The sequence below is a fragment of the Perna viridis genome, chromosome 4 (genome assembly GCF_037379345.1).
Source record: "Perna viridis isolate PV_CMFRI_1.1 ecotype Kerala chromosome 4, ASM3737934v1, whole genome shotgun sequence".
NCBI lineage: Eukaryota > Metazoa > Mollusca > Bivalvia > Mytilida > Mytilidae > Perna > Perna viridis.
This window is the reverse complement of record NC_142448.1, coordinates 49,740,317-49,755,299: the sequence shown is the minus strand read 5'-3', so window position 1 is coordinate 49,755,299 and position 14,983 is coordinate 49,740,317. Positions and strand designations below refer to the sequence as shown.

General features: G+C 34.1%; 1 protein-coding gene and 1 long non-coding RNA gene across 3 annotated transcripts; one reads left to right on the top strand and one right to left on the bottom strand.

The window, feature by feature from the left end:
* Positions 1–104: 104 nt before the first annotated feature.
* Positions 105–8,475, bottom strand: LOC148620397 (uncharacterized). The gene is made up of 3 exons (XR_015921802.1): positions 8,314–8,475; positions 664–748; positions 105–493 (listed from the first exon to the last, which is right to left on the bottom strand). It is a non-coding gene; the product is annotated as an uncharacterized LOC148620397 (long non-coding RNA).
* On the top strand, positions 1,852–13,041 carry LOC148620396 (CUB and sushi domain-containing protein 3-like). Of its 2 annotated transcripts, none has more exons than XM_088581255.1 (7): positions 1,852–2,058; positions 8,653–8,995; positions 10,019–10,195; positions 10,494–10,607; positions 11,162–11,422; positions 11,919–12,116; positions 12,488–13,041. In XM_088581255.1, the coding sequence occupies exons 2-7, from the start codon at positions 8,653–8,655 to the stop codon at positions 12,670–12,672; spliced, it is 1,278 nt and encodes a 425-aa protein (XP_088437381.1). In that variant the 5' UTR covers positions 1,852–2,058; the 3' UTR covers positions 12,673–13,041. The 2 variants fall into 2 exon arrangements, with proteins under 2 accessions (XP_088437381.1, XP_088437382.1); XM_088581256.1 differs by having other exon boundaries at positions 1,894–2,058; positions 11,177–11,422.
* Positions 13,042–14,983: the final 1,942 nt, after the last annotated feature.

The following is a 14,983-nucleotide window of genomic DNA, read 5'->3' as shown; positions in this document are numbered from 1 at the left end:
ACATTTTATGATAATTTCACTAAATCCTGTTGGACGTTTTTTATTGATACTTTTGTCTGCAAAAACTAGATGTGCTTGTTAGTTGCATTTTTGAACTGTTTCGAACACTCGGTGTAGGTACAGCTTGTTGCCTTTTGTAATAATTATTAAGGTATTTGTATTACATGTATGTACTGATCTCAAGAGTTATAATATCCGAATTCGACAAATTTAATGGTTTGTTTTATTTTCTCACTTCTGTCTCATGTAAGGGGGAAGGTTGAGCGCTCACATATTTGTTAAACTCCGCCACATAACCGTCTGTGCCTGCCCCAGGCCAGGAACCTGTAGTCCACTGGTTGTCGTTGTATTATTCTTTTTCCGTTTTGTCTATATACTGTAGATAAGGTCGATTTTCGTCTTTTATGAATAGTTTCACATCTGTTATCTTGGAGCCTTTTACAGCTTGCTTTATGGTATTGATTTTTCCCATCTCTGAAGACCGCATGGTGACCTGTAGAAAATTAAATGTTCGTTGCAATGACATTTGGTGGATGGCTGTCTCATTGGTAATCATACCACGTCTCCTATTATTATATTTAATACGGTCATTTTACATTGTAACCATAGCCACTTGTATTTCTTTACACTTAAAAAAATGTAAGACTGAACCAAGATAGTTACCTTGTAACCGAAGGTTGCTCACTAGATTTATTTCAAGAATTATTCCGGGTCCTGACATGTATACCAGTGCCACCTTTGCTTTAAACTGCAAGTAATATTAGAAGTTTATTATACGTGTAACTATGTTGAAAAGTTCGTGTTAATAAAGCTAATCTGACAATTCTTTTAGGATAAGCGGTCTTAGTAACAAAAATAAAAATATGTAGTCTGTTTGGGGCGTATCACGCATTACATAACTTACGCGATTCTTTCATTTTTAAACTTGAATTACCTCGCTTTAAATGACACGCTAACTTGACATGAACTCTATCAAAATTCAGTTGATAAAATTATTGAAACCCTTATTCCATTTCAAGTGATAGTTTTTGTTTTAACCACACAAGTATTGTACATTTATGGGAAATATCTGATAAACGCTATAATTTACGTGTATTTGCGATTAAATGAGTACTTTTTACTCAATAATTACAAAATATAGTTAAGGCAGCAACCATTCGATTTACTGGAAAGGGGGTGGAGCGGGGTGGATTGCTGCGGATTTTTTTTCCAGAGACGAATTTCACAACAGGTAATTTTTTTTCAGACTAGTACGGTTAATGCTATTTATATATAATGTAGGTAAGAGTAAAAGACACATACTGACGACATTTTTGTTTAAAAACTTTTGCCCAGGAAAATCCAAAGCTCTCCCGCAATAAGAGTACGCTTAGTGCAGAATATTGCAGATGTGTCAAAGCTTTGAAATACCAAATAAAAAGCTACACACGAAACGTAGAATATCCATATGCCCGCCTCCCCTTTTGCGTTTCTCAATCAAATAACTTTTAAACTTAATTCGGAAGCTAAATCTGTGGTAATTTCAAAATTTTAACTCCACATCGAATTTTCTATCCTGCCTTTTTATTTTGAGTAAGGACATACCTGGTAGGCCCCGCTTTTTGTCGATTAAATCTACCGAAATACTATTTAAAAAAAAAAATAAAAGCTACAATGTAGGACATAGATAGAGCCTGCCATTTGTTTTGTCGTACGACCTGTTCTTCCTTTTTTTCAAATTCCATTGTACCATCCAATACAAATCTTATCTCTTATACGACAATGGTTGTTAGGTTGATGTCAAAATCAAAATAGTAAGTGGTTAAATTTGAAAAGTTAAAAATGGAGTTACAGTGAGCTGGTAATATTGGAACAAAATACAAATCGTACGAAAGAGAGACAAGGTTTAAAATACATTTAAGCATTGTTGAACAGTGATTTTGCGTTAAATTGTGTCGAGGCCTTTAATAAGTAAACAGTAAATACAAAGGAGTAAATAGACCAGGATGTTAAGTCGGTAGTACATTCAAAGTGTATTTATAGGGACCTTGTCATCTAGTTAATAATAAAGGAATAACGGTAAGTCTTAGAGAATTTATATATAAAAAAAAAAAAAAAAAAAAAAAAAAAAACGTCTGATATAGATGAGATGCCACCATTTTTTTCCGTACAAATTCATTGCATATTATTTCGTAACATTAGAAACAATCCACAGTCGAGGGAGCTAACATGTTCGGAGTCTGGGTAGCTATAGCTAGCTTGGGTATCCGTCCAATTCGGTATTACTAGTACATATTTGTATATGGAGAAAATCTGTCATGTGATATGCAAAACTTCTTCGATGTTCCGGTCGCCATAGCAACGAATGGAGAGTACATACAATATAAACCTATACAATCGAAAGTCGCATTGAATATCTTTATCAAGAACAGTAATTATTAGTCGAATTTCTGATTTTTGAAACAAAGCTAACATATAAATGTTTATATTGGTAGTAACGGGTAAATAAAATAAATATTAAAAACTCTGAATATCAAAGTACAACCAATGACAAAATTAATGTCTTTGTATCAGGAAACCCCGAAAGTCATTTAGATCATGTTACACTATGAAACGCCTAAACTGTCTGATGAGATACACATTTGTTTACGTGTTGTCAATTTTATATTACTTGCTGTGGTTTTATAATTACATGTTGTCATTTTGTATTTACGTTATATAGGAACATCTTTACATTATGTCTTTTCGTCTTTACGTTCTGTCATTTCGTCTTTACGTTCTGTAATTTTATCTTTACGTTCTGACGTTTTATGATTACGTTATATCAACATTTACGTTATGTGGATTTATCTTTACGTGCAGTGGTTTTCTTATGACGTGAGGTCGTTTCATCTTTACGTTATGTCGATCTCTAAATACTTTATGTGCATTTTCTTTTCTTCACGTGCAGTGATTTCTTATTTACGTGATGTGGACAAAAATTTCACGATGACGTGTGACCCCGGAACTGTTCGATCATGTAAACTTCAAATCAGTTCGTTAAAGGCAAAACAGACGTCACAATGCCGATTAGAAAAAATGCTGAACGAAATACACTTGGGCATGTTATCCAGTCACCCTAGAGTATTTATTCTATAGTAAAAATAGCTTACTTATTATTTACGTTCAATATTACAATTGATACACCGGGGACTCTGTTGATGACTTGTGGCGATTTTCGTAATCAGAATATATTTTTTTTTAATTCCAAAAACATAGGAATTTCGACTCTACAAGTAATTGCGTGACTAAATTAATTTTCTGCATTAATAAACCACCAAAACTAATTTTCAAGAAAGAATTTTTTAAAAATGTTAAAAATTTTATCCCTATCCCTCAGTATCAAACATAATTTTCATTCACAGCATACCGACAGTGTAAAACTCATATTTTAGGAATTCACAATTAAGATAATGATTTACTCAACATATTTGATCAATCCAAAACAAAATTTTTTTTGTATTTTGGCTACTTTTTATACCTCATTGAGGCAAAAATCATTGTTTAGCTCACCTGCCCCAAGACCATGTGAACTATTGCCATCACTTGGCGTCCGTCGCCGTCCGTCGTCGTTAACAATTATACAAAACTCTTCTCCTCTGAAACAACTTAACCAATTAGAACCAAACTTGGTATGAATGTTTCTCTGGTATCCTACATAGAACTGAAATGGGGATTTTTGTTCCGTCGAAAAACATGGCCGCCGTTACTAATAATAGAACAGAGGGGTCATACTGTATTTTTGCACATAGATCTCCATAACCGTTAAATTTAGCCGCATTTTGACAGGCTAAAAGTATTTTGCATGTTTAGATCTATCTGTGGTAAATTTTTCGTCGTAATCTGTTCAGCCATGATGGAGTTACACGTATTGCCATTTTTCGATGTTTTTTTTGCTTATTTTAATGTTCAAATTATTTATTTCCAAAATTTTTTCCTCTGACACCACTTGACCAGTTGCAACCAAACTATGTTGGAAAACACGACCGCGGATACAAAAAATAAAACATAGGGGTTAGACAATAGTTTTTTGCATATATTTCCAAAACCGTTAGGTTTTTCCAAATTCCTTTTATTGATGAAATGATCCTTATTATAAGGCTTACTAAAGTCTCCAGGGAGAAAAAAAATTGTCAGACGTTTCCTTGTAAGAGTTATTGCACTTGAAAGGTGAAAAATGATTATTTTTTTTACAGATTTTAGCCAATATATTGAAAATTATGATAGATAGAATAAAACTTTAAATTGTTGAAATGATCCTTATGACACGACCTATAAAATTTTGTGGGGATCAAACTTGTTGGATGACTCCTTGTTAATTTTTTTGCCCTTAAAAGACAAAAAATATGTTTTTAGCAGTTTTCAGCCAATATTTTGAAAACTATAATAGATAGAATGAAACTTTCAATTGATAAAAGGATCCTTCTGATAAGTCCCACCAAAGTGTTTATTGAGTCAAAATTGTTGGACAGCTCCTTGTTAGAGTTGTTGTCCTTGAAAAAAAATACCTAGGTGAGCTATTTAGGGTCATTGGAGCATCTTGTTTACGTTTTTTATACTTCTAACTTCTTTTTTTCTGCAAAACGAAGTAAATTCACATATGTATGTATCAATATGCTGCCAAATGCCTCAGCTTTACAATGATACCAAGAAAGTTGCGGTAACACTTGGGTTTTGTATCAAAATGAATACAATGGGACTCCGTCTCATAGAAATCGCTTGAATTGACACATTTTTCAATGTCAAAACACCTAGAGTATTCATTCTTCAGTAAAAAATGGCTCACTAGTATTTGTTATTTATGTTCGGGATATTCACAACTGATACTTCTTAGATTGTGTTGGTGACTTGTGGCGATTTTCGTAGTCAGAATTTATAAAACCAAAACTAATAATAATAATAAAAATGCAAGAAATGGGAATTTCAATTTTCTCGTAAAAAGTTGCATAACTTCGACTCTACAAGATGTCTAGATACAAGACTCTAAACTATCTGAAAAATTCAGGCGTGTAATTGTTTTTATAGGGTTCCAATTACTATAAAATCGTGAAAAGTGGAATTTACAGAATTTCAGAATTTCTTCTATATCATCCATTATTATCTCTTTTCAGAATACCGTAGTTTAAACAACTTTTGTGTGATAAAGTAGATTTGTACAGTGTCTAAGGTTTCAAATCGGCCAGGTATATAATATTTGAACTTTTCCAAGTAAAGTTGGTGCAAAAATTACCACCCCTACCCATGAAAAAATACCTCAACATGAACCAAAATGTTAATTTTTAACATATAAACGGCGTACACTGGGCATGTTGCAGGCGATTGCTTTCATTATTGATGCATCCAACATATATGCTAATTTCAGGAGCGTAGGCGACAATAATGTGTTTTTGCATGAAAAGGGAAAATTCCGGAATTTCATTTTTCTTCCATTTCACCGTTAATTGGCGTATTTTTTTTTCAAATACCGTAATTCAAAAGAGGTTTTGTATATAAAAATACAACTATATAGTGTAGTAGCTTTTTAATAAGCCCAAGATATATAAGTACTTGAACTTTTCCAAATCAAGTTAGTGCAGAAATTGCCCCTACCCACGTTAAAAATACCTTAATACGGCTCATCGCCTATGCTTATTAGAAAGCTGTGATGCTGAATAAATATGTTCAAATATGCAAATGCATGTTTGAAGTACGGTGCTTAAAAAATTGCACATAACAAGTTTTAAAACGAAAGAAAATATAAAATTTAAAAAATCCTCTCTTTACTATGAAAAACAATATTTTCACATTGGAACTGGAAACAGCACGCCCCTGAAATGAGTAGATATGTTGAATACGTCGATAATTAAAACACTAGTACCCAGCATGTCTTTTTAACATCGATTATATGCTAAATATAACATTTTGGTTCATGTTGAGGTATTTTTTCATGGATAGGGGGTACTCCTTGTACTAACTTGACTTAGAAAAGTTCAAATATTTATAACCTGAGCTCACAAGAAAGCTACTAAACTATATACATGTAGTAGTATTTATTTACAAATGCTTTTTTGAAGTACGTATCTAAAAAAAATATGCCAATTAAAAATGGGATGGAAGAAAAATGAAATTCCGAAAATTCCCCTTTTTACGAAAACGCATTATTTTCGCCTTGAAACTAAAGTAATACGCTCATGAAATGTGCAGTGATGTTGGATATATCAATGATGAAAACAATAGCACCCAGCATGCCTAATGTACTCCGTACTAAATAAATTTAAAACTAACATTTTGGTTCACGTTGAGGTATTTTTTTTTCATGGGTAGGGGTGGTAATTTTTCACCTTATTTGACTTGGAAAAGTTAAATTATTAATTACTTGGGGTCATTTGAAAGCTAAGGCAGTATATACATGCACTGTATCACACAAACACTTGTTTAAACAACGGTATTCTGAAGAAAGATAATAATGGGTGATAAAGAAATTCTGTAAATTCCCCTTCTCTTGATTTTATAGTAAATGCAATCCTATAAAGAAATTCAAACAACTAAATTGATCAGATATGTTGAGTAAATCATTATCTTGATTATGAATGCCTAAAGTATGAGTTTTACGGTGTCGGCATGCTGTGAATGAAAATAATGTTTGATACTGAGACCAGTTTTCTAGGGGTAGGGGTAATATTTTTTAACATTTTTTGAAAATTCTCTCTTGAAAATTAGTTTTGGTGGTTTATTAATGTAGACAATTAAATTTAGTCACGCAGTAACTTGTAGAGTCGAATTTATGCAAATTTTCGCGGGAGTCGAAATTCCTATGTTTTTGGAATTAAAAATTATTCTGACTACGAAAATCGCCACAAGTCATCAACAGAGTCCCCGGTGTATCAATTGTGATAATATTGAACGTAAATAACAAATAAGCTATTTTTTACTATAGAATAAATACTCTAGGGTGACTGGATAGCATACCCAAGTGTATTTCGTTCAGCATTTTTCTAATCGGCGTTGTGACGTCTGTTTTGCCTTTTTCGAACTGATTTGAAGTTTACACGATCGAACAGTTCCGGGGTCACACGTCATCGTGAAATTTTTGTCCACATCACGTAAAGAGAGAAATCACATCACCTAAAGAAGAAATCACTGCACGTAAAGAAAAGAAAATGCACATAAAATATTTAGAGATCGACATAACGTAAAGATGAAACGACCTCACGTTATAAGAAAACCATTGCACGTAAAGATAAATCCACATAACGTAAATATATGTCGACATAACGTAATCATAAAACGACAGAACGTGAAGACAAAATTACAGAACGTAAAGACGAAATGACAGAACGTAAAGACGAAATGGCAGAACATAAAGACAAAACGACATAATGTAAAGATGTTCCTACATAACGTAAATACAAAATGACCACATATAATTATAAAACCATAGCAAGTAATATTAAATTGACAAAACATAAACAATTGTGCATCTCATCAGACAGTTTAGGCGTTCCATATTACACTCCTTGAAACGTTCACGTTTCCCATTTTAGCGTTCGTGCATCGTTCATCGTGCGTCTACACATCATTTTTCGTTTAAACGCACGATAGAGCGTTCGTTTATTTTTGTACTTTCCTTGATTTAAAAGTTATTTTTATATTTTTTTTCTATTATTGTTTTATATAATTTCATTAATTTCATTTTTATTTTTTTCTGTCTATATTATATGTCAAAATTATTATTTTTCGTCGTTCGTCTATCGTGCGTTTGGGTGTCGAGTGTGTATAACAACAGCATAATATGCCTAATAGGTTAATTAATTGGAAAAAGTGAATAATTAACCAAAATATGACCACGAGTGCCGAAGAACGCCTGGATTTAACGAGTGTGCGGAACTTGTTCCACGCACGAGTTAAATCTTAATGCGTTCTTGGCATGAGTGGTCATATTTTGGTTATTTATGATAATCGATTGATTATCCTATTTATTAAAAAGATTACCTCCATTGTTCATTGTTATTTTCAACATAAATTCAAAATCTGCTGAACGGCGGATTGATATTCGTGTTGTGACGTTTTGGTGGGAGAAAGCGCGAGAGTGAAATTACCGAATTCATTTCACAGTGTGCATTGTCGAAAAAAAAACTACAATGGGAACATCAGGTAAATCACTGCTTTCTATATAATAAACTACTATAGTAAGCAAGATAAAACAAAAACATGGCGCTGGGATTATTATGAAACAAATATATATTCCAAACTTGAGCAAAATACTTCTGTATTCAGTCATGACAAAAAATAAATATAGTATTCAACATTACTTACGGTTGCTGCTGAAAAAGAAAAAAAATCACCTTTGTGCGAAAATAATCTTCTAACTCAACATAAAATTCCAGTTCCCTCGAGAAGAAAATGTTATGTGCCTTAAAATATTCCTTATGCAATTCTAAGTTAAGCCACGTAATATTATTTTGTGTACTCCTGTCGCCAGCTTTGACACAATAAATGGGTTGGGCGTTGTAAGCATTAAGCGGAAGAGCAGATTAACTGTTTATTGGTATTAGTATTTAATTTCGTGATTTTTTCGGTATCGTATTCAGGGTATATCATGTAATGAGTATTATGTTACATGTACATAATTAAATGCAAGGTTTTGCGTTTCAGATGCTACGTACACATGTACTTTTACTGACCGCAGTGATTTACATTTTTCCGCTAGTAGAGGGTGGTATCAACTGGGAATACTGGGACAAATGTAACTGCTACTGGGGAACGTGGAAAGCATGGAGCACGTGCAACAGCGAGTGTAACGGGCAACAGAAACGGTCCAGGAGTGTCTGGCTATATGAGAACGACCCAAACTGTCCATTTGAGTTCGAAACTTGTGCTTCCGGTGATATGGGTTGGGATTATTCCAGATGTAATGCATTTTGCCACAATGGAGGAACATCCGATAGCTACTCTTGCTCATGTGTAACTGGTTTCTATGGGTCATGTTGTGGATTCCGTAAGTAACAACAACAAACAGATGGTTCTTAAAAGCTCTAATTCTCAATATTTGATAACAAGTGTATATACTATTTATCATAAAAAAAACTATTTACACATATAACTGTAAACATATATGCCACCAAGATAAAATATTTTAGAAAAAAATGTTTAAAAAACTATATATGTATAATGTACTCAAGTTAAAAGCCTTTTCAGCCCATGATATTAACAACGTATTTGATCTAATGATATGTTTCAGCTTTATAAAACTTATTATACTTACAGAAACTGTCCCATAGTACTAGTCGTTTATTCGTGAAATAAAGCACTGCATAAAACATGCAGATAAAGTCCAATGGATGGTTCAGGAACTGTATTGCACTGTTGAATTATTAATATTGTTCTGCATGACGTTCTTGATTGGTCAATACTTACGTGTATTTAAGAGTACGTTGTGGCGGCGTAACGTTGCCTATACCAGGACGGAAGTTGAATTTCTGATGTTGTCCTTAAATATCAACTTTTATCTTTCTCTCTTTAGACATGTTAGAAGGTATGTTGAACTTTTCGACCAATTGGCATAAATCGTCAGGAGAACGACCCTAGCATTGTCCTGCTGAAAAATAAAGAATGGTTTGAGACACCATATACATGTATGTGACAATGCACATAACAAATCCTGGCGATTCTAGATATTAAGGACAATCCATGACGTTTCCTGTATATTTCTGACTAATCTAATGTTTGACTACTTTCACATTCGCCATTCAGGGGGATACCATTTGATTTTTATAGGAGCGGCTAGGATCAAATTTGAAATATAAAGGCAAGAAATAATAAAACTAGGACAGGCCATAAGAAAAACAAAAAGGCAGGATCTGTTTTACGACCCTCCTTTTTATAAATCTAGCATTGTCCTGGCTGACCCCCATGACAGAACTGTGTCGAGGTTATAGAAATAATCAAAACTGTATTTCAACATGTAAAATATGATATGAAAACTATAAATGTCGGTGTTTTGATTATCATTTCTTTCCAGAGGTAAACTGTGGTGATCCGGGCTCTATTACAAATGGATACAAACACGGAACAACATACACTTATGGGAGTACTATATCTTATGGGTGTAATACCGGATACCAGTTGATGGACGGAAGTACCACAAGAACGTGCCAACTATCAGCAACTTGGAACGGGACAAAGCCTCGCTGTGCATGTAAGAAAATGTGGCAGATCAAGAATTTCAGAAAAAAGGGACCTGCTGACAGGCTTCAGAGGGACCCAGTACTAGTCTAGTGATTTCCATAGGTTTTCTATATATCCAAACACATTTTCGAACAAAAGGGAGGGGTAGATCAACCTGTGGGTAACAACTTATTGGGGTGCGTAGCACCGTATATTCATCATACATTTGTAATTATGCTTGAATTTTGTAGTATTTTAGGACAGATTTTATATGCTGTCAACAAACAATATATCTTCCGAGAAAGCGTGAACTTGCAAGTTTTTTTCAGATATGGACTCTTGCTCCAGTAGTCCCTGTAAGAACGACGCACCATGTACAAACATACCTGATGATTTCAGCTGTACATGTACACCTGGTTGGTCTGGGAAACAATGTGACGTCGGTGAGGTTTCATTTTTTAAAATGATTCAGATCCAGAAATTTCACAAACGTGGAAAGGGGGCGTTCCAGTGAATTCAATAGATTTTCTTTTGACCACCCTCCAAGGCTTTATTTTTATTTTAGTTATGGACTCAAAACAAAAAAAAGATAATAATCCGTACACTTACTTAAACATAGCACAAGGTACTTATGTGACATTTGGAAAAAAAACTGGCTCAAGATTAATGAGATTTTTTCAATCGATCAACAACGTCTTGTTTTCGATATAAGCGTACTAAGCTTTTTCTAATACCAAAACTATGTATGCAACACAGATCAACATATCAAAGAATCACTCAGCCATCTTTCCAATCTCTCATTGATTTTGAAATTTTCTGTCCTCCTCAACTGTTGCATTGAAATTTCGATCAAACTAGATATGGAGGCTTCGCAAATGCAGTAAGGTAGTAAATCGTCGATTGTTTGCCTGACTTGGGGGGATGGTTCTCATTACTCGTACATATACTTTGTATGTACCTGTTTATATGTATTCAAGCGGGATAACTGTTGTTTAAGTGTTACCTTATACAGATATACAGCCTCCAATTGTTACAAACTGTTCGGAAAATATTCTTGTGAGAACGTCGTCGCTGACTGATACCGTCGAGTGGCAGATACCGACGTTCACCGACCCGCACGAGCTTGATGTAACTATCTCTGGCAACTATCCGTCAAACAGATTCGAGTTTCCGTGGGGAGACTTTGTTGTTAGCTACAATGCACTGAAACCAACCAATGGACTGACTAAAGATTGTACATTCGACATCAAACTTCGACGTGAGTTGTAATTGGGGTGGGGGGTGTATTGACCTGTAGATTACAATTATGTCATGGAAAGTACTTTTATACTGATCCACTATTTCCCTATATATTTCGAAGTTCAAACATTGAAATTACATGTACTTTAACATGTAAGGGCGCTATATTTAATTCCTGAAAATCCACATATTTATTAATAATTCACAAATAATTCTTCTTTTCAATGATAATGATTTAGAAATAGAAAAGAGTCGTTATAAAATAGCTTATGAGTAAGTTATGTAAAAACGTGGGGAATGCAGAATACCCCACGGGGAATGACGAACACTTACATGTAGTCTTTCTGTTATTATTTGGTACATGTATACAGACTGTGAAAATGATTTATTTTTGTGTGTAGTCAAACGCCGTATTATTTATTGTTTTGCAATTTTCAGTTCAGTCTACCTAACCAGAGCACTTCGTTTTCTTAAATGGTGCAATGTCAGGTTATTTTACGCTTTAAATCTTTCAGCTCACCCATGCGATCCTTTAGAAGTACCTTCCAACGGATCATTAATATGTAACAACTGGAAGACTGACTACGGCATGATATGTATACTCTTTTGTAAAGAGCACTACACAGTCCCCCGAGGAACAGACCCCAGCGACTTTTACGTTTGTGGAGCGTCTGGTGCCTGGACACCGCGCAGTCAGATGCCTAATTGCTCTGGTAAATGCTTTCAAAGGGTTTTTATTTTGTTCTTTTTATAACTCAATTTTCCAGTTGGGAAAGCTTGTGTAATATGTATATATAATTTGTTTTCAGAATAGTTTTTACTTCTCGTCTCATTTGGAATTTGTGAATGATTCGGATATCCCGCCAATAACATACGAAAATACATGTATATGACCAATTCGACAATTCATATTCATGAATATTTTTTTTCTTGTTTTTTATTTTGTTTTTCTTCTCAAGTGGGATTTGTTCAACCTGCGAAAAATACGAATTACATGCACAAAAAGTACAACAAAAAAACTTCATAAAAGCATGTTTAATATTGACAAGTATACCAAAATGATAACGCGTGTTTCTTTTTGTAGTTCGCCTTAGTAGCTATGTGTCGACCACTGGCTACAAATTAGCTCAGACATTTGCCAGTTGTTCCAGTGACATCCGGACCATGCAGGAATATTATATAGAAAAGCTTAAACAGTCAGATTTCAGTTACTTTTGTGATAAATATACGGATGAATGTATTCCTGAAAATGTAGACGTTCAGTGTTAATCTTTGTTTCATATAGATATTTGTCGAAAGTGCATTTTGTATACACTACCGTCAACCAAAATTACAATTTTTCTACTCTTTACAATGGAGTCACTCCACCAAAGTAGAAACTGGGATAAAAATTCTACATATTAACAATTACAATATATTTTCTATCCTTTACTGAAATATTATTAAACTGCTAGAACCATTAAATACACTTTGGTATGAAGACAAGAGAAGTTTTATATTACAGACAGTTTTTGAAATGGTGACAAAACTGTGGAGAGTGGAGACTATAGTAGTGTATATGCATATGATTATCGTATAGTCCACTTGAACATATTGTTTAGGGAAATTGACTTCGCAATATATTTTGCTAATTTTCTAGTGATTGTTACTAAATGTTTTCCTTGTGAAATAATGATAAAAACAATAACAACAAAAATAAAATAACAAAACAAAAAGAAATATCATCTGATCTTCCTTATTCAGTTAAACAGGAACATAATGATTATCAAGAAGGAAACTAATATCCTGTTTTAAAAGAAGATGATACACCTCTGAAAGACATTTGGTTAAACTAAAATAAATACAGAACGTAGAAAATTTAAGCACAAAAGATATCGTAAAATGTCAAGGAATAAAATGACAGAACGTGTCCCATTAGACATTTGTCCAGTGTGGTGGGCGCGTTTGTCAACAAACGGTCGGCATTCCAATGGGAACAAATTGTGCTCCTCTACTTGCTGACCTTTTCCTTCACTCTTATGAGGCTGACTTTATAGATAATCTGATCGGAAAGAAAGAATATCGTTAAGCTAGATCCTTTAATCTCAGTTTCCGTTATTTAGATGACGTATTATCTTTAAACTATCGTGATTTCGGGGATTCGATACATCGCATCTATCCCAAAGAACTTGAGATGAAGGATACTATAGACACTGTGAGGTCAGCCTCATATCTTTACCTAGACTTTTGAAATCAATGGGAAAGGAAAACTATTGACCAAACTTTTTAACAAAAGTGATGACTTTTTATTCAGAATTGTCAACTTTCCTTTCATCTGTTGCAACTCCCTTCCGCACCTGCGTATGGAGTGTTCATATCACAACTCATGCGTTATGTCAGAGCTTTCCGAAATTACGCATACTTTTTGTATTGCTAGGGTTATGTTCCTACAAGACTGAAGTCATCACTACAGAAAGTTTATAGTCGTCATCATTAACTCATGGGTCGCTACGGTGTATCCACTAGCGCCATGAAAACTGACTTGTTTAACGTGTCATAGCTTTCCTTTCCTATTTCGTCTACCCCGGACTTGACTTTTTTATGAGCAACTCGGCAGGTGTTTCTAGAAAAACAGAGGACGCTTACTCTACCGGTGCACCTGGTCCATGCTCCCAGTTTTTAGTGGAGTCCGAGTTGCTCATTTACTTTTGTTACTTTGTATGTATGATTTTAGTTACTTTATGTTCTTTGTTGTGTATGTCTGTTTTCCATGTCTGGTCTTTGTTCCTGGATTACATTCTTTTGATTACCGCTATAACCTTGGTTTCCTTGATTACGCTTAGTACTTAGTTAAAATTCCAGTAAAATCACTCACACCACGATTGATAAATTGTAAATAATGTTTCCACGTATATAAAAACATAATGCTTAAACCTAAATTCCATCAAAGTCAAAAAGTGTAAACTTTGAAATGTTAATATAATCACTCTTTTACAAATACACTTATCTTTTGAAACACAATAGATAGATAGAACTAGAACACACCCGAGCTATCGCGGGCATTTAGAGCTTGGTTGAAAGTATGTAAACTGTAAAAGAATTTATGAATGTAGAAATTCATGAATGTCTTGTTAAAAGCCCTTTTTCAAAGAGAGGTGTGCAGACCAGATAACGGAATCGTAAGTTCATACAATGTACGTTACACAAAGTACTGGTTCATCGGGCTGGGGTCCAAAGAAATCGTATTTTTCTCGTTTCCAGGAGCCGAAGAAATGTTTGATACCGGTTCCTATAGCTCATATATCCAAAATATTCTATGTTATCGAGTTAGAAATTTAAGGTGGCTTGTAAATGTACAAACATTCTGTGTATACCGATAAAACAGGTGCAGTTAGACGAAGCGGAAGTGTTGTCAATGAATTGATAGTCCGACCGATGAAAGAAAATATCCGGACGCCTTAATTTTTGCTTTTCTTCCAAAATAACCCACACAGAATGATCATAAGTGAGAATGACAAATGCGATTATGCATGGGTCCTATAGCACTCAAAGGCATACTTATTAATTTATCGTGGAAGGGAGAGAAGCGACACACACAATG